Source organism: Jatropha curcas, chromosome 4, assembly GCF_041381405.1.
Source record: "Jatropha curcas cultivar XTBG-Jc1 chromosome 4, XTBG_Jcur_1.0, whole genome shotgun sequence".
In the NCBI taxonomy this organism is placed as follows: Eukaryota; Viridiplantae; Streptophyta; class Magnoliopsida; order Malpighiales; family Euphorbiaceae; genus Jatropha; species Jatropha curcas.
The window spans coordinates 25,092,653-25,111,178 of record NC_143154.1 but is presented as its reverse complement, the minus strand read 5'-3'; the positions used below and the strand labels follow the sequence as shown (position 1 = coordinate 25,111,178).

At 26.1% G+C, this 18,526-nt stretch overlaps 1 protein-coding gene and 1 non-coding gene across 2 annotated transcripts; one reads left to right on the top strand and one right to left on the bottom strand.

Moving 5' to 3' along the window:
• Positions 1-1,122: 1,122 nt before the first annotated feature.
• On the top strand, positions 1,123-2,935 carry LOC105638571 (pentatricopeptide repeat-containing protein At5g15010, mitochondrial). Its single transcript, XM_012222391.4, has one exon. The coding sequence runs from the start codon at positions 1,282-1,284 to the stop codon at positions 2,812-2,814; it is 1,533 nt and encodes a 510-aa protein (XP_012077781.1). The 5' UTR covers positions 1,123-1,281; the 3' UTR covers positions 2,815-2,935.
• Positions 2,936-3,922: 987 nt separating this feature from the next.
• TRNAS-AGA (transfer RNA serine (anticodon AGA)) lies at positions 3,923-4,004 on the bottom strand. Its single transcript has one exon. It is a non-coding gene; the product is annotated as a tRNA-Ser (tRNA).
• Positions 4,005-18,526: the final 14,522 nt, after the last annotated feature.

Below are 18,526 nucleotides of genomic sequence, written 5' to 3'. Positions count from 1 at the left end.
AATTTAATCAGTAAATAATCATAAATTCAATTTATTTTTCTAATAAATATAAAGTAAATAATTAAGACAATAGATATATCATAAATTAAAAATCATATGTTGCATTTAAAGTTCCATTTGTTTTAACGAAATAACTTATTTTTGAAAAATACTTTTTATGAAAAATACTTTGTTGAAAAGTATTTTAAAAATAACTTATTTTCTGTTTTTTAATTGCAATATTGAAAATTAATTATAAAATATTAAAAATATTAATTGATAAGATTATAAAAATATTAATAATAATAAAAATCTCATACTAATAAAATGTATGATTAGATATGAAAAAAATGCAAAAATAAATGTAAATTATGATCTTTGTTGGTGACTCCTAGTGGTAGCCAATGGTGACCAATGGCCAGTAGTAACGGTAGATGGTGAACGGTAACTATCAGTAATTAATAAATTAAAAAAAATATATATTTATAAGACTATAATAAATTTGTTAATTCCCATAAAATATTTTACTCTTTGAAAATGAAAAGTCATTTTCTTTAAAAATAACTTAATTTCCTTTAACTTGAAAAATATTTTCAATTGATTTATTTTTTGAACATTCCAAATAACAAAAAAATTATAAACATTATTTTTCTACCATTTATTTCACAGAAAATAACCGGAGGCTAAATAAATATATAAAGCAAATAATTAAACATTAAACATATCATTTCTTTGAAATTGTACATGCATCGGAGGAAAACTTATTATATATATGTATGTAAAAATTATTATGTTTATTCTATTATACTTGTCATATTTAGAAGTTGACCGTTCATTGAGAAAATTATTAATTTAAAATAATAATTATTAATTATATATAAAGGATAAATATGAAAAAAAAATTATTATCCCTTAAATTACAAATATAATAAATATTTTAAAATAAATTATTTTTTTAAATATGATAAATTTTATAGAACAGAAATAATATTTTTCAAATATGATAAGTTTTCAAGCGTGAGTTTCCAAAATTGATACATTTTATATGAATGGAATATTTAATTTTTTATTAGTTACATCTAATCGAGGTCATTGGTTAAAATAAATTGACATGACTATATATTTAACTAGACCGGACGCTTACAGCCCACTGAACAGGCCCATCATCATCGTCATCAATGAGTAACAACAATTCAATGTTTCCAATTAGGGTTTTTGAACTCTCTCTCTCCTCTTTTATCTTTCCTCCCCAAATCCCCAAAATAAACCAAATTAATCGATCGATCAACCTATCTCCTTGTTATGGCCCGGACCAGTAACAGGAAGAGGATAAGGAGCGGGAGTCACCACGACGACCACCACCACCGCGACGCCATAAAAAAACACCATTTCCGCTCTCCTTCTTCCTCCTCCAGAGCTACAGCGGAGCATCAATCTTCATATTCTCCAAAACGCCCAAATTTCCCTTCTTATATAGATACTCCAAATCTCCCTTCTAAAATTAAGCTCCTTTGCGAACTCATAGCCAACACTCCTTCCTCCGCTGTCGAATCCGCAATCACCGACGCTGGTGTTCGAGTTTCCCAGTCTGACGTTGAACAAGTCCTCAAGCTTTCCTACTCCTTCCCTGGACCTGCCGTCAAGTTTTTCCGTTGGTCCGGGTTTCAGCTTCAAGATAATCATAGCCCTTATTCTTGGAATCTTGTTGTTGATCTTTTAGGTAAGAATTGTTTGTTTGATGCAATGTGGGATGCAATTAAGTCTATGAAGCGAGAAGGGTTGGTTTCTTTAGCCACTTTTGCCTCTGTTTTTGGTAGTTATGTTATTGCTGGTCAAGTAAAAGATGCTATTATGACATTTGAAGTTATGGATCAATATGGATGTAGCCGAGATATTGTTGCTTTGAATTCATTATTGAGTGCTATTTGTAGAGATGGGAAAACCGATGATGCTCTTCAGTTTTTGCGTGTAGCCAAGAATGCAATTAGGCCTGATGCCGATACATACGCAATTTTGTTGGAAGGATGTGAAAAGGAAGGGAATGTACTTGATGCTAGAGAAACTTTTATGGAGCTGGTAAATGATATTGGCTGGGATCCTAGTAATCTTCCAGCTTATGATACATTTTTGTGTACTTTGCTTATGGGCCGTGAAGGATTGAATGAGGCCATTCAGTTTTTGCAGATGATGAAAGATCGGAGTTGTTTTCCAGGAATAAGATTTTTTAGAGCAGCATTACAAGAGTGCTTGAAGTTGAATGATATTAAGAGAGCTACTTATGTTTGGGAGGTGATGGTGGAGAGAAAAGGGTTTATGCCTGATACGGAATTGTATAATTTGATGATTGCTTTACATTGTTATACTTGTAATACTGATGTTGCAGAAAAGTTTTTGGATGAGATGGTTTATAATGGTGCGTTTCCCGATAGGCAAACATATGATGTTTTGTTTCAATTCTTGATTAAGGGTAGGAAGTTGAAGGCAGCATCAGCGGTGTTCAATGAGATGATTAAAAACGAGTACGTTCCTAATCAAGCAAATTGTAGCGCAGCAGTTAGGGTGTATATGCATTCGCAGGATCCTTGCATGGCAATCAAAATTTGGAAATGCATGGTGGAGAATTATGAATCAGACTTGGAAGAGACAGGGAATTTGTTGGTTTCTGAGCTTTGTGATCTCCACATGGATCCCGAAGCACTAAAATACACTGAGGGTATGGTTGAAAAAGGAATCAGGGTTACCTCTTCCTCATTGGCAAAATTGAAACAAAGACTTATTCGGGGAAGAAAGGAATTTGTATACGAAGCACTTGTACAAAAATTAAAAGCTCACTAGGTAGGCTAGGTCTTTAACAAATCTAAACATCACTAACAGAGTAAAATGCTTACATTGATATCACAATATTAGTATATATAACTTTTGCATTTTTTACTGGATATCTTTTTTGAAGTCTGCATGATGCTAAATTGGGGGGTGTTGGATTATTGTTTGTTGTTATTAGCATTTGTTGATTTTTTTTATCTAGCCTATTATATTTTTGAACCGTTGTTGTGGGATTCTAAGTTATGACTGCTTGTGAATTATAAAATTCCTTTCTTGAGGATGCAGTCTTTTATTGTTAGTGCAGCTGTACGAGGAATAGGAACTACAGATACTGCTTTGGTTTTACTTGTGTTCTTAAGAAGAAAGAAAAGAAAGGGAGGGAAGAGAAAAGAGCCAAATAGAAATAGGTCATCCCAACTAGTTTACAAATAAGGCTTCTTTGAGCTGACTTGTGGGATATAACTTTACATGTTTTGCTTAATTTCCATTTTGCTTCTGACATGCTGCATCTTCAGGTTTTTCATGTTTGATGTTAGAATGCCTCAAAGGTTACTGGAGTTGATCTGACTTTGTGTTTGTGGTATGTCCTAGAAATTCTTACGAAGCATAAATAAAGAAAAGAGAAAATGAATTATATTAGACTTAAATGACTTAATAGTCACCTAAAATAATCTTCTTGTTTTCTCTTCTTTCCTTCAAACGAAGTGCGAAAATCTTCCATTTTCTTTTATTCTTGCGATTATGGACTCAAGTGGATATATATTCTGACTGCAACTAGCTAAACTTAAGGTTTGCAGTATTCTATTCATACCCACTAAAAAAGTCAACCCTTTCAACAATCACTTGCAACATGCCAACACCATTACCTATTGTTTTTGTTGTCCAAAGAAGCAAATTTTCATAGCAAGTTTCTTAGATACAATAGATGTAGCGGCAACTTATCCATCAAATTGCAGTCTAATGTAAATGTATTTTTGGCATTAACAGTACCACTTTGGCAATATTACCACTCTTGTTAATGCAAACAAGATTTTTTTGGCAAAAGCTCCATTCTTATTAATTAAAGGAAAACGAGGTGAACCCAAAAGGTAAGTAAAATATTTGGTAAGGTTGAAAAAATCGTGAGCGGCAGGATTCGAACCTGCGCGGGCAGAGCCCACATGATTTCTAGTCATGCCCGATAACCACTCCGGCACGCCCACTTGATTGTTGGCGACCTTGCCAAACGATATATGTAATATGGGTCGTTGGGGTATTTTGCGCTTACTCTTTAATTATTTTTGTTTTTCTTTTTTGATATTATTTTTTAATTTTGAAGTTCATAATAAAAATAATTATTTTTATTCATATAGAGAACTCAAATCTGGATAGGCCCGACCCTTAAACTAAATGAATAAGGGATGAAGTCCTTATTTAATTTAAAAAATCTCAAATTTTATTCATGCTTTAGGCATTTTCCTATTTCATTGTTAATTATTGTTCTTTGATTATTGAGAAAAAGATACTATTAGTAATGATATTTAAACCTTGCCATTCACTTAAAAAATCAACAGAGAAAATATTTTTATACTAAAATCACTCTATATATAATTGAAATTATGAATTTAAATATTATATTTTTAACATGCACATAGCTCTCTATATTCAGACCAAAAATAATAGGAATAAGGCTTAATTTTTCCTCTAAATTTGGACAATTTATCTAAAAAATAACTTTATGTGCAATTTGTCCCTTGAACTTGCACCAAAAGAACAAAATGTCCAAATTTTTTAAGAAAATTTTTTTAGATTATTTAAAATTTTAAAATTAGAAAATGAAAAATTATTTAAAAATATAATAATAATTATAAAGATTTACAGTATTTGATTTAAAAATAATTAACAAGTATTCTATTTAAAAAAATATAGAATTAGAAAAATATTTAATTATATTGAAATATTTGGTTAGAAAAATATTTATTTTTTATTTTTTAATTAATTGGATTAAATATTTAATTACTTTCTAATCATGATTGATTTATATTAGATAATTTAATTTTTAGAATAAAAATTTGGCATTTTGTACTTTTGGTACAAGTTCAAAGATAAGTTGTAGAAGACGTTGATTTTTGGGCAAATTGTATATTGTAATTCCAAAATAATATTTGCTAAATTTACGAAATTATAAGTTCAAATATTATTTAAAATCACCAGAAATCCATAGATAATATTATTTGATTAGTCTCATAAGAGAAGTAAATAGAAAGAATGACACTGGGGTCCTACAAATTTAATATGGTCCATATGAAAAACAATGCATTAAAGTTTAATGGCTGAGCCACAAATCTAATTAAGTAATAATAATATTCAATTAATTTTATTTAAAGTATCACCTTATCTTAATATTTATTGTTAAATAATACTATAATTTATAATTTAAATAATAAAATATAATAGTTGTTTACTTGTTCTACGGTTTTAAATTAAATAATATATTTATAAATTTCAGTTTGGTTTTAGTTCAATTTAGGTTAGATCTGATTCTGGTTAGATTCCAATTCGGTTCTTAGCAAGAATCAAAACTAGAACCAATGCGTAAATTCTTTTGACTTTGATTTTGGTTTCAATTCTTGTAAAATGGTTGCTTTTCAGTTCCAATTTAATTCAATTTGGTTCAATTCCCCCAAAAATCATACACAACCCTAATAAAACCAGTGGCAAATCATAATATATGTTCACATAGTAAACAAGTACTCACTTTGTTCTTTTTGTATAGAAAAAGTTTTCATTTTGGGTGTTCTTTTTATATAGAAAATTTTATCTAATTTGGTAACTTTAAGAACCATATCAATGTGAAAAGTCTATATTATCCTTATTTTAGTTCTTTGTGAAACTTTTAGTATGTGAGATTCTGAAGATAGTGGCAAACAAAAGTATAGATAAGTATTTAATGTGAATAAACTTTGATGAATGGATTTTTTACATCAATTTTCATTGTAAAAGAAATGTGCTCATATAGGTTATATGAGCACTAAGTAAAAAGAAGTTTGAATAGAGAAATGCCACAAAATTTTCAAGTTGACCACATTGAAAGGAATTTTTATGGACTTTGTCGAAAATTTAAAAAATTGTGCAATATTTAAGTACGTTTTCAATAATCAAAGGCAATTGGAACGTTGAATGGATACAAATTTTCACATTGTCACACAATTTTTTCAAATAAAGGACAAAAAATGAATTTCTCTTCACATGTTAGAGTATAAACTTCATTTTTGCAACTGTTTGTATTCCATTCATTCCAACAAAGTATTTAAAATCTCATCGAAGATTGAAATATAATTTAAGACATGTATTAATATTAGAGGAGAAATAAATGATATATTAGGGGTAAATTAAGAAAAAAATGACAAAAAAATTGGTTCAATTATTTTCTTAATCTTGATAAAAAATTAGTTGTGCCTACATAAAAAAAAAAGGAAGGAGTAATAAAAAAGTGGGCCTTTAAAATCATTTTGGGGTTAATTTCGCTGGAAAGATCTAAACTATATGCATAATCACTTAATGCGATACCAACTTCAATTTATAACTTAAAAATACCTAATTTTATATTTTTATAATAATAAAATGTCTTTTGGCCTAATTCAATTTTTCCATTAGCTAGAATGCCACGTATATGACACATGGACATTTTTTTAATTACAAAAAGCACTTCTCTTCTCAAGCTCATACTCTCTCTCTTACCTTCTACAACTTCGTTCTCTCTCTCCCAGTTTCTTCTCAAAATCGTCGCCATAGCTCTAAAAAAATGTATATAACAAATTTATTTACTGGAAACGTCGTCGATTCCGCCATCGTTGGCGTGGCTGAAGGTTGTATCTAATCCAAAATTTACAAATTTTTTATCAAAACATTCGGAATCTTATGAAGGTTTTATTTCTACCATCAATTTATCATTTGAGTACCAATCTGCTATACACGAGATTTCCAAATCTCGAACTCCAAAAATTTCAAAATCAATTTCTATTCATGGAAATCATACTAGTCTATCTTCATGGGATTTAGATCCTGAAAAAATCAATTTTCATTAGATTTCCATATAAAATCAATGACTGAAGCGAAAAAGAAATAAAAAAATGATAAAAAATAAAAGAGGAAGAAATAAAGCTAGAGAGAGAAAAAATGAAAACGGAAAGATTTTCATCGAATTTGGGTATTGCTCCAATAGCAACTGAAGCGGAAAGAAAAAAAAAAAAAAAGAAATAGGGTAAAAGAAAAGAGAGAGAAAAAAATGGAGAAAGATAAAAAATAAAAAAGGAAAGATAGAGCACACGATTCTAACCTTAAACTACCAAAAGAAAAATGCAGAAATAAGAGATTTAATGTAAAAAAGAAAATGCAATGGTGTTTGTTTAGTGAGAATTGAAAAGAAAATAAGAGAAATAGAAAGGAAGTCATGTTAGTTCTTTGATATTTCCCGTTTGGTTAGAGATAGAAAATATGGTTGCGTTGATTTAGGAGTTATTGATGTGGGACGTAAAAAAAAATAAATTGTTGATGTGACTTTATTTTATTGAATGTGTCTATGACTGATGTGGTAGACTAAATCTACCTAAGAATTTCTCGTATGAGAGAGAGGGGGAGGGGGAAGGTAGAGGTTAGAGGATGTAGCTGAGTTGGAAAAGAGAAAAGTTCAAAAAAAAAAATTCATTTAAATAAAAGCCAGATGTTAATTACATGATATTCTGGCTAACAAAAAAATTAGATTGCAATAAAAGACATTTTATTGTTACAAAAATATAAAATTAGATACTTTTATGTGATAAATTAAAAACTGGTACCCAATTAAGTGATTACCTTATATTTCAGGCCTTAATAAATAACATGAGAAATTATGATTTTAGAGCACATAACATATTTGAGAACATTACTGATAAACAAATAAATAAATAAATAAATAATACCAAATTAATAAAAAGTAATTAATATTTAGCCTAAAATCGAATTTAATTAATAAATATGTTCTCATATTTTCTTTTTAATTCAATAGAATGCTGGTTACGTTAACAAGAAAACCAATCAAACCACTTATTATAAGAGTAGATTTAGGATAGAGCACCTAATTTATTATTTTTTTTTACATTTTAATTCATAGCTTGTACATTTTAGTCCATATACTTGCAATTTGATTTTATTTCGCTAAACTTTTACCATTTACCTCCATTGAATTATTGCTTTTATGCATTACCTTTACTAACAAGATTTTCTGGATCCATCCCTACCTAATTAATATCTTCATTTTTTTAACAAACTATAAATTGTAAAAATTTCTAAATGATTGTTTAACTATTTTTTAAATTAATAGTATGATATGTATTAATCTAGATATGATTTTGTCAGGACAAAGAAGGACAGGATACATAAATTTACTCCTAAATTTTTTTACTTTTAACTTTGTGATACCCTCAACTTTTATTTTGACCAATTACACACATCAACTTATAAAACTATATCTATTAAACACTTCAATTTTCAAAATTATATACGTAACACTTCAACTTAGATAAATTAAGCATTCATTAAAAAGTTAAAATTTATGAAAACTATTGTTTCAGAAGTCATGCTAACTACATATTAAGTTCATATTTTATAGATAAAAGTCAAAAATTCTAAAAATTATTAATATTAATGTTAAAGGTGTGTAATATTACCAAAATTTATAAATTTAAGTGTACAATAAATCATCTGTAAACTTTAGAAGTTGCAAAGTTTTGAAGTTAATTTATGTATTCAGCCGGCAAAGCAGAGACGGTGAACCCTCAAAGATGCCAAAATTGGTCTAATTTCAAGAACCAGGGTACTTGGGGATCATATATTAACCTAATTATTTCATGACAATTATTGGGCCATTAACACAACATGTGCGTGTATTAAGTAAAGCATAAAAGCTTAAAAAAAAAAAGAAACAATGTAAAGAATCAAAGCACTTGAAGAATTGAAATTAAATAGGTCCATGTGCGTTTTGAGGTCAAAATTTAATCTTGAAGTTAAGGACCATGGACATGCTCACCTTCATCATATGGCCACCTTGTTAGGGAAGATGAAGGGACCCACTTGCCTTCTCATATTCTAGCATCCACCGTCCAATCAATTAAATATCATTTTACCTAAATTGTTGGTATAAGATGATTAAAATTTTTTTAGGATGTATATACATGAAATTTTATTGAAAAGTTTGAAATAAAAGAACACCTAATTTATAGATTTTTTTGCTCTTAAAAAAGATATTATTTTTTGTAGTCCGATAACTTGTGAGTTATACAATAAGATGAAACCACTCCTTTGAAATAAAATTCACCAAATTGGTGAAAAGTTTCTACAGCGAATAAGATTTAAATCCGATAATTATAATTAATAGATTTAAATAATCAAATTTCAATTACAATTAATACTATTTCAAAATGATAATTAAAATTTTACTTTAATTTTATATCTATCAGTTCATTTGTAGTAAATTATTTTGCTTATTTAGTTATACAGTGTTGCAAATCTTTTTTAATAAAAGATTTTAAATACCTTTTAAATATGAGAATTATTAAAAACTCTCAATTCGAATACTTATCTTAATATAATGAGATTATAATGAAGTTTATGAAGGTGTAATTTTATTTAATGTTATAAACATATATACAAACATTAAATTAAATAATAAAACTATAATTTATTTAATTAAAGGGCATAAACGAAGCTTTGGAAATTAATAAAAAAAACAGGAGCAAATCAACATATAATCATAAGCAAATAAAACCAAATTATGCTTGGTACATTGGGAGGGGTAGGAAGAAAGAGTGAATGAAAACCATTCCTTCTCTTATAATTTATTTTAAATTTTGACATGAAGGAATAATAATGATTATATAATATTTTTTTATTTTAATCATCCGTGGAAACCCCGACTAATCTAGATTCGCGCCAGATAGGCCTATAAAGAGTGTAAAGTACTCTCTTCTGAGTATTTAAAAAGACTTCATACTCAAGATTCGAACTCAAAACATATAGTTATAAGAAAAATAATCCATGTCATCTATCTCATCTCATCCATCAAAAGTGCAATGACTATACAATTTAACTATCATTATTTGGAAATAGTAATAATTATCTGTACTTTTTTGCGCCATTAAAAAGAGAATAATATAATTTTATCTACAAAATATTCGAATTCTCATTATCTCTGAAATTTGGTGGTCCTAATTAGATGCCGTCTTCACCACACGTTCAATTACCATATTTACTTAATATTAATTATTGGAGCTAATGATTTTGTCAAATAAATTTTTGAGCAATTAAGAGTGACCAACCCTACCAAAATCATATTATTATCCAAAAATATCATTATATATATATACATATATATATATATATATATATATATATATATATATTTTAGCCTAATGTTTTGGGCCCCAAATTGCATCATTTCTCAAACTTTCGGTTAGGGAACCAAAATGGGTCCATTTTGATACTAATAATATCACAAAGTTAGACTAAACTCTATTCATGTATACTAATTTTCTCAAGGGTTTATTACATGTTATTTATATCATTTGATTTTTGCTCGTTCAAATAAATAAAATTTAATTTTCATGTATAATTTTCTATTTTTTATTATAAATTATAATATTATGAACCATTTATATTATTAAAAATTTAAGAATATTCATAAATAGAAAAAATAATATTTATGAAGTAATAAAATAAAAAATCCAATAACTAAATAACTTGTTAAGAAAAATATATTTATAAATATTATTATAATTTAACAAATAAATTTTTATGAAAAATAAAATTATTATTCAAGCAATAAAAATTTTGTTATATTAATTTAAATTGAATTAATTTAATGTTTTATGTAAAATATAATATCAAAATTTATCAAATATGAGAAACCAATATTAGTTTTCCTATTTTATCAATCGAAATAATAAAGTTTTACGTTGCATTAGTTTGGAAAAAAATAAAAAATTATGTAATTATGCACCAATGAATTTTTCATTTATGAAATCATGAAGAATATGCCCGTTACTAATACACTATGCATATTAAAAAATATATTTTCTTGTCATTGTTTCATTAAAGTTCAGATAAATTAAGAAAATAACAATACAAATCAATAAAAAAAAATTATTTCTAAAGTAGTGGTACTTAAAATTACAATATTTAAAATAAATAAATTAAAGTGAAAATAAGATACTATGCGAGAAACTTTTCTAAAATATGAATTAACTTGACTTGGCTTATTAAATTTCGAATAGATAGCATTTTAGTTTTTTTTTTCTTTTTTTTTTTAATTCATTAGAGGCTTTATAGGTCGAAATAATACTGTGGGCTGTAACCCTCCCTTGACTAACCAAATTGATAAAAACAACTATGGTCGAAAGGATTGAAATTCAAGACTTTCAACTCCTCACATAAGTGAGAAGACCAACCAGATCACCACACCACACGATTGGCTTATTTTTTGCTTTTTGTTAAAGTCTATGAGCATATGGTTAATCTTATGATTACTCTTTTTGAGGAAAAAAATTTTTTTCTACATGTTATATGGTTCGCTAATATAAAATCTTATATCATAATTTATATTATTAATATATTTTTACTGAGTTTTATTTTATATCAAATAATAAATCTTATATATATTCCTTATTAAATAATAATGAATTATATTTATTCTTTGCATAATAAGTTACTTGTAAGAAATAATTATAACCAATTAAATTAAAAATAATATTAAATATATTTTTACTATATTTAATATCTACCTTGTATGGTATAGTATAGCCAATCAAAATTAAATTACCTTTATTTTTTCAACCAATAAAATTACAATTCTTAAAGATATTATATTCTTACCATATTTAATATATAGCTTATTTAGTATATAATACAACCAATCAAAATTAAATTACCTTTATAAAATTAAAATCCTTACATATATTATATTCTTACCTTATTTAATATATACCTCGTATAGTATGAAATATAGTTTTTTATTTTATCCAATAAAATTTATATTTAAATAAAAAAATTAATATAAGTAATCAAAATTATTTGGATAAAGAGCTGTTCTGACTTTATTCTTCCTTTTGTACTGTCTGATCTTAGTTTGGTACTTTAATCTAAGTTCTATTTCCATTCGCAGGAAATAAAATTAAATTCTCTTTATTGTTCAATTAATAAAATTAAAATCCTTAATAATATTTTTGTCAATTCATAAATTTAGTAGAGGTATTTTTGACAATACTAATATTCCTGATCCATTCCTACTTTTTATATTATAGATGAATATTAAAAAAAGCTTGTTCATGCTTCATTTTATTCTGTTAACCTAATGTTCATTCTTTATTAAGCTTTATGACCCTTAAGTAACCTTTTTGTTAGGTGTTCTATTATAAATTTAATCACACTTGTTAGGTAAGGAAGTCATGTTTAAAACTTAGAAAAGGGAAAAAGAAAATACTGTTTAATATAAAATTGATTTTATACAATCTCGTTTATTTTGCCTAACATATATAATAATATATATTCTTTTATTTCAATAAAAAAATATCAATTTAACTTGAGATAAGTCCCATTATTAAGTTATTTGCGCTATTATACTTCTTAATGATTTGTTAATTGCATATCATCAAAGTGTACCTTTTTTTTTTTTTTAAGAAAGATTGCTTAATTATTATTAGCATCTCAAATCAGTACATTATAAAACAATAGATTGATGCTTCATACGCCGTTCCATCAAATCAGGCATAGTAACAGTAGCTTGTGTTAACAAACGAGCCACCCAATTCGTTGATTTTTTTGCAAAAGAAAATGACAAAGGAGTAAATTCCCTAGCTAGGGACTTACAATCATTAATCAAGATGTCAAAATAAGAATTGCCTACTGAACGATTATCCAAAGCTTGCTTCACTGACGAGCAATCCATTTCTATAGGCACAAGATCATGTGCCTATTCATTCTTCTCATCATCGGTGTTCTTAATAATGATTTACCTTACATTTTTCTAGAATAAATATAGTTTACTGCAAGAAGTTGGAAAGGATCTTTCATTTTTAACATATTGTCTAATCCAACTATTTAAATTATACAGAAACTTAATAAAGAAAATAATAGTATCTTTGACTATTTATTTTTTAATATTCAATTAAATAAAAATATTCGAAATTGGATTGATATTCCAATCTGATACGTGTGTGTATATATATATGAAAGCTGAAATAAAAAGAAAATTTGAGGCGTTTTTGTTCAGCATTCTATTTTTCTTTTTCTAGAAAATTTAAATTTTTTTTATTTTTCTGTATTTTGATTTATCAATTCAAATAATTTTTTAATTTAATATTTATATGGATATGGACAATTAATAAGTTTTTGAAACACGGTATTATTTGAACTCGATATTATTTTGTGAACAATTCTATAAATTTGAGTAAAAGCACTGAGATTACTCCTTTGATATCTAAGTAATATTTATTAGAGAAAAAATGTTTTGCTTTTTATGGTTGTACATTACCTTCTTTATCTTTATCTTCAAATTGGTATTTATGATTTTAAGAAAATTTTGATGTAGGAAGTATTTTGAGAAAATGCAACATTGGATGTATTACAGTTCACACGTATGGATGGGGATATGATCTTAATTCAAGTGAATGAAGACCTACAAGTAAATATACAATTTTTTTTGTCTTATTTCTATCATAATAACTTATGCAGCGGAAGAGACCATTTTCAAAGATTGCATTCAAGGGTTTGACACAACAGTATGTTTTTCTTTAGAAATTTCCTAAACTTGATTGGTCAGTTTAATAGTCGGCGTACAAAATGAAGTATAGAAAAATTGACAGATGCAGGACTACTTTACTAATGCAAGAAAATGCTAATATATAGTCTATTTAATATATAAAGATCACTTTAGATATATTTTAAATATTTAAAGTTGGTGATAAAAGATTATTAAGATGAAGTCCAATAAAATAGGATATTCACAACAGCTTTTTAGATTTGTTTTTATAATGTTAAAATAAAAATAATTTTATTTTAGAAAATAATTTCAATATATCAATCAAAATAAATACAAAATTTAGTTATAGTATTCAAATATGACTCTAATATATTTTATTATTTGTGGTTATTGAAACTCATTTGAATTTATAATATTGCGGACACAAATCAATTTAATTTAGTACCTTTGTCTATAGGTTTAATTCATTGGCAAAATAAATGATGCATGACTATACTTTTTTTATTGTATATTAATGATGACAGCAGATTATAAATCTCACGTGAGTAACATATTATTAACTAAAATTATGAGATAATACATAAATAAAAAGACATAATTAAAATTTATATAAAAAATTGAATATAACAATCAACAATCCTTCTTTTGATGTACATCCTTCTATAAAATTTCAAATAACCAATTTTATCTTTTGAGATTTTAAATATAATTAATTATATAATAATAATTATTTAAGTAAAATATAAAAAAAATGCAGAGTGTGAAGCGCTAATCACAACTAGTTTATTTAGAAGGATATGAGTTTAAAATCTAAGTCTCTATTGTTAGACGAGTTTTATCTAAATACTTTTTCTTATCCGAGCATGAAGACATGTGGAAAAAAAAGCATTATTAGTATTTTCTAGTTAAACCATATTTTGATCTAGAATTATTATCTGCTGTATATCTCCATAATTATTTCCTAATTGTAATTTTTCCCCTACAATTAAGATAATGATTTATATAAATATTTCATTAAAACCTACAGATTTTTTATTTTATTTTATTTTATGGATCAGTCACATGATGCATAGGTAAATTGGTAGTTACTCATTTTTTGGAGTCAATTTTAACTCATTAGTACAATAGTAGTCGAAAGCAGAAAACAATGAAAAATCCAAACATAAGTACTTTTGTGATGTACTAAATTAACAATGTCTCAGCTAAAGCTAATCATGCAACTTCAGATGTTGACTTTCACCAACTCTGTCCTTTAGCAATTTGGCTTTATAGTAATCATGTATACACATGTCTTGTCCAAATATATGTTCCAATCCAACACAATTTTGTACAGTTTTTTAGTGCGTTGATAGATTTTTTTTTAGGGAATATCAGAAAAATTTTTACCTAAATTGTATATATTGGTGATTTGAAATGATTTCCGGTTATCGAAAAATATTTTTCTAATCAAGTGTAATAATAATCGGTCACCGCTGGTCGAAATCTATCATTACCGACCACCACTAACTACGTACAATTACTAAAATTTATTATTTATACATCTCATATTTTAATGATAAAATTTAAAAATATAAAATTTTTATGATTTTAAATATTTTCAGTCTTATAAAGTAAAAAATTTTAATATTTTTAACTCATTTTCAATAATATAACCAACTAATAAAAAAATCAAGTGTCAAAATTTTTTTTTTCAAATAACATTTTTAAAAATAAATTATTTTCTAAAAACAGACAGACGAATAGCAATTGATTTCCAATACAATACTAGCTGTCATAAAAGGCAACAATGACTTGATCAATATGCTAAAATGTAAAACTAAGAGAAGATGATTTACTTCAATCCAAATGAGTCTGACTTTGAAGAAAATCCCCTTATGGGAAATGGACTCTCTATTCAATGACTTCAATGAAGAATTGAGTAAAAGAGTAAATAGGATTTTACAAATTGATGGAATTTGAAAGCAAATGGTAAAATGTTGAAAATATGAGCTTTGTAAGCATAAGGTATTATGCCATGACCCAATATACTATTGTTATCTTTTTTTTTTTTTTTTTTTTTTTTAAGGAATATACTTATATTTTTGTAATCTGTGTTAAACCCAACATAAGATACTTTTAGAAAATTTTTTATCGGTCTAAATATTATCAATGTCACACTAAAAGTATAATTGTAAATGTGCACAAATTGCATCAGGCGCAATTTGTGCCATTTAGCAAAGCTTTATGATCTATTTTGTCTAATTTAAAACAACTCTATCACTTTAGGTAAAATAAAATAAAAATAATTGTTGAATGTATGAGTATAAGCTAATAAGACCAATGTGTTTAAAATTGGACAAAGGAAAGAAATGCTGAATGCATAATTTAACCCTAAAGTTTAATAAAAAAAATCTTGTGTCACCGTGCACTTTAAAATCTATCTTGTAGGACTCCTAAATTTTTTTTTTTTTGTAATAATTTCACACCTCATCACGCTCAAAAAAATAAAATTTTAAGGTTTTTGTCTTTAATATGCAAAATATTGATTTAATTTTAAAAATTTTCATGTTTTTCAAATACCCAATAAGTGTTTAATCCATCTAATTTTGTAAGTTAAAGTGTTCAATAAGTCAATTAAAATGTTTAATATGCGCAATTTTATAAATTGAAATGTTCAATACGTTAAAAGTGGAAGCTGACGGTGCTATAAGGTTTTTCATAGAAATATAGTGGTGAATTTATGTATGAGCCAAAAAGGAAAGGATTTAACTTTTCTGATAAGATGAACAACACTTGAGAGTTGAGGTAAATTTTGGCTTCTGTCAGGCCAACGTACTTTAGTTTGATTCTTTTTTAACTTTGCGTAGAGCAAGGAGTAAGGACTAAGGATCTCATATTCTTGTTTAGGTTGGTTTGTTTCAGCAAAATATCTTGCAGTAAAATATATTTCACAATTTTTCATTAATTAGGGCGCTCACGAAAATAAGCCAATGAAAAATATTTTTCTGGTTAAAGGAAAATTAAATCATTGTTTAAGAAAAATAACTTTTCATTTTTTAGAGAGTAAAATATTTTCCGTATATTGACAAACCTTATAAATCTATATTTTTTTAATTTATTAATCATTATAGTTACTATCACCAGTCACTATTTACTACCGGCTACCAATGGCTTTTTTCATAATTTACTTTTTTTTTTTGCATTCTTCTCACATTTAACAATAAAACTTTTAAATTATAAAATTTCTATTATTATTAATATTTTTTTATAGTTTTATGAGATAAAGATTTTAATATTTTTAACTAATTTCAATATTACAACCAAATAATGGAAAATAAGTCGAATGAAAAATATTTTCTTCAACAAGTTATTTTTCTATAAATTATTTTATGGAAACAAACGGAGCATTAGTAACATTTATATTTAGGTTGGATGTAATTAATTAAGGAAGGAAAAATAAGCTATATACCATCTATAAATTTATGAGATTTATCTTCCTTGAAAGCCTGTTCAAAAATATCTAATCATAAATATTAAAAAATAAAAAATCAATTGAGATTTTTTCTGTAATATTATTAAACTTACGATTTGATTTGATTCGATTCGATTCGATTTGATTATAAAAACATTTAAATCGATTCAAATCGTTTAAAATCATAAATATTTGATTAAGCTCAGTAATAATAATTTATTGTTTTAAAGTTATTTGGGTTTGAATTGAAAACAATTAGAATTGTAAATCATATAATAAAATTGTTATTCATTTTAAAAATTTTAATGACAATCTCATTTTTTTAAATATAAATATCATTATTTTATAATATATATCATAGAATGGTTTCGGTTTGGTTTTAACTTATAAAAAGAAAAATCAAATCAAAGTGATTGCTGTTTATACAAAATAACAGTTCATGATGTGGATGGAGTAGATTTTAATAATTTAATTTGAAAATACTTATATCACAATCGTTTTTAAAAATATAATTTAAATTATGCATGTTAATTTTATTTTAATTGTATAATTTATTAGATAATATTGTATTTTTCTCAAAACCTTAACATAATAAAATTTAAAATTTAACATATGCATACAATTTTTACTAATAATATACAAAGATATGATTCTTTTAATAATTGATATGGTTACTATAAAAAAAAAAAAAAAAAAAAACAGGATATTACTTGAAGATGCAGGATTTGTTCATGCCTTTTGTGCTCTGCCTAGTTCTATGATGATTCAAACTCTAGCTCTTCTATCGTGTGTTAAGCATTCTTATACACGAAATACTAATCTAAAAGACACTTTTTAAGTGGTGCTAAATGAAATTAGCTACAAGATTCCTTTTCTTCTGTCTAAAATTGCCTTTTGCTTCTATTAAATATGTTATAGTATTTAATTATTTGGTTATTTATGTTTTTTTTTTTTTTGAAAATGGGTTATTCAAGTTTAATAGCTAAACTATTTAGTCCATCACATTTATTATTGAATTACTATTTAGTTCCGAACTCAACAATAAAAATAACTATTTTTTAGATGGAGGGATTAGATAATTTAACTAAACTAAGTTTGAGGGATCATCAATTATTTTTTCAACAATAGAAATGCGATGGGAATTTTGGAAAAAAAAAAAAAAAAAAAACTCGAAGACAGATTTTTCCAAATGAATTACTTTATAACCAATCTAATCACCTTTAAAAAAAAAAAAAACAATAAAAGAAAAAAATAGAAGGCATAGCCTTATCCTTCAAATGTACCTAATTCAACCTATTTGGTACTTTTAGATATCAGAGATTCAAATCCATAATCTTAATTAAAAAATTCTTGAATTTCATTCATATTTGAAATGGATGGTCGGTTCATTACAAACTAGACTAGCTGGGTTGCCGGAAGAGGTTGTTGGCAGTTGTAAGGTGTTGGATGGTCACCAAACTACATTGTCATCTTGGTGTGATTCATGTCCTAATCATAAATTT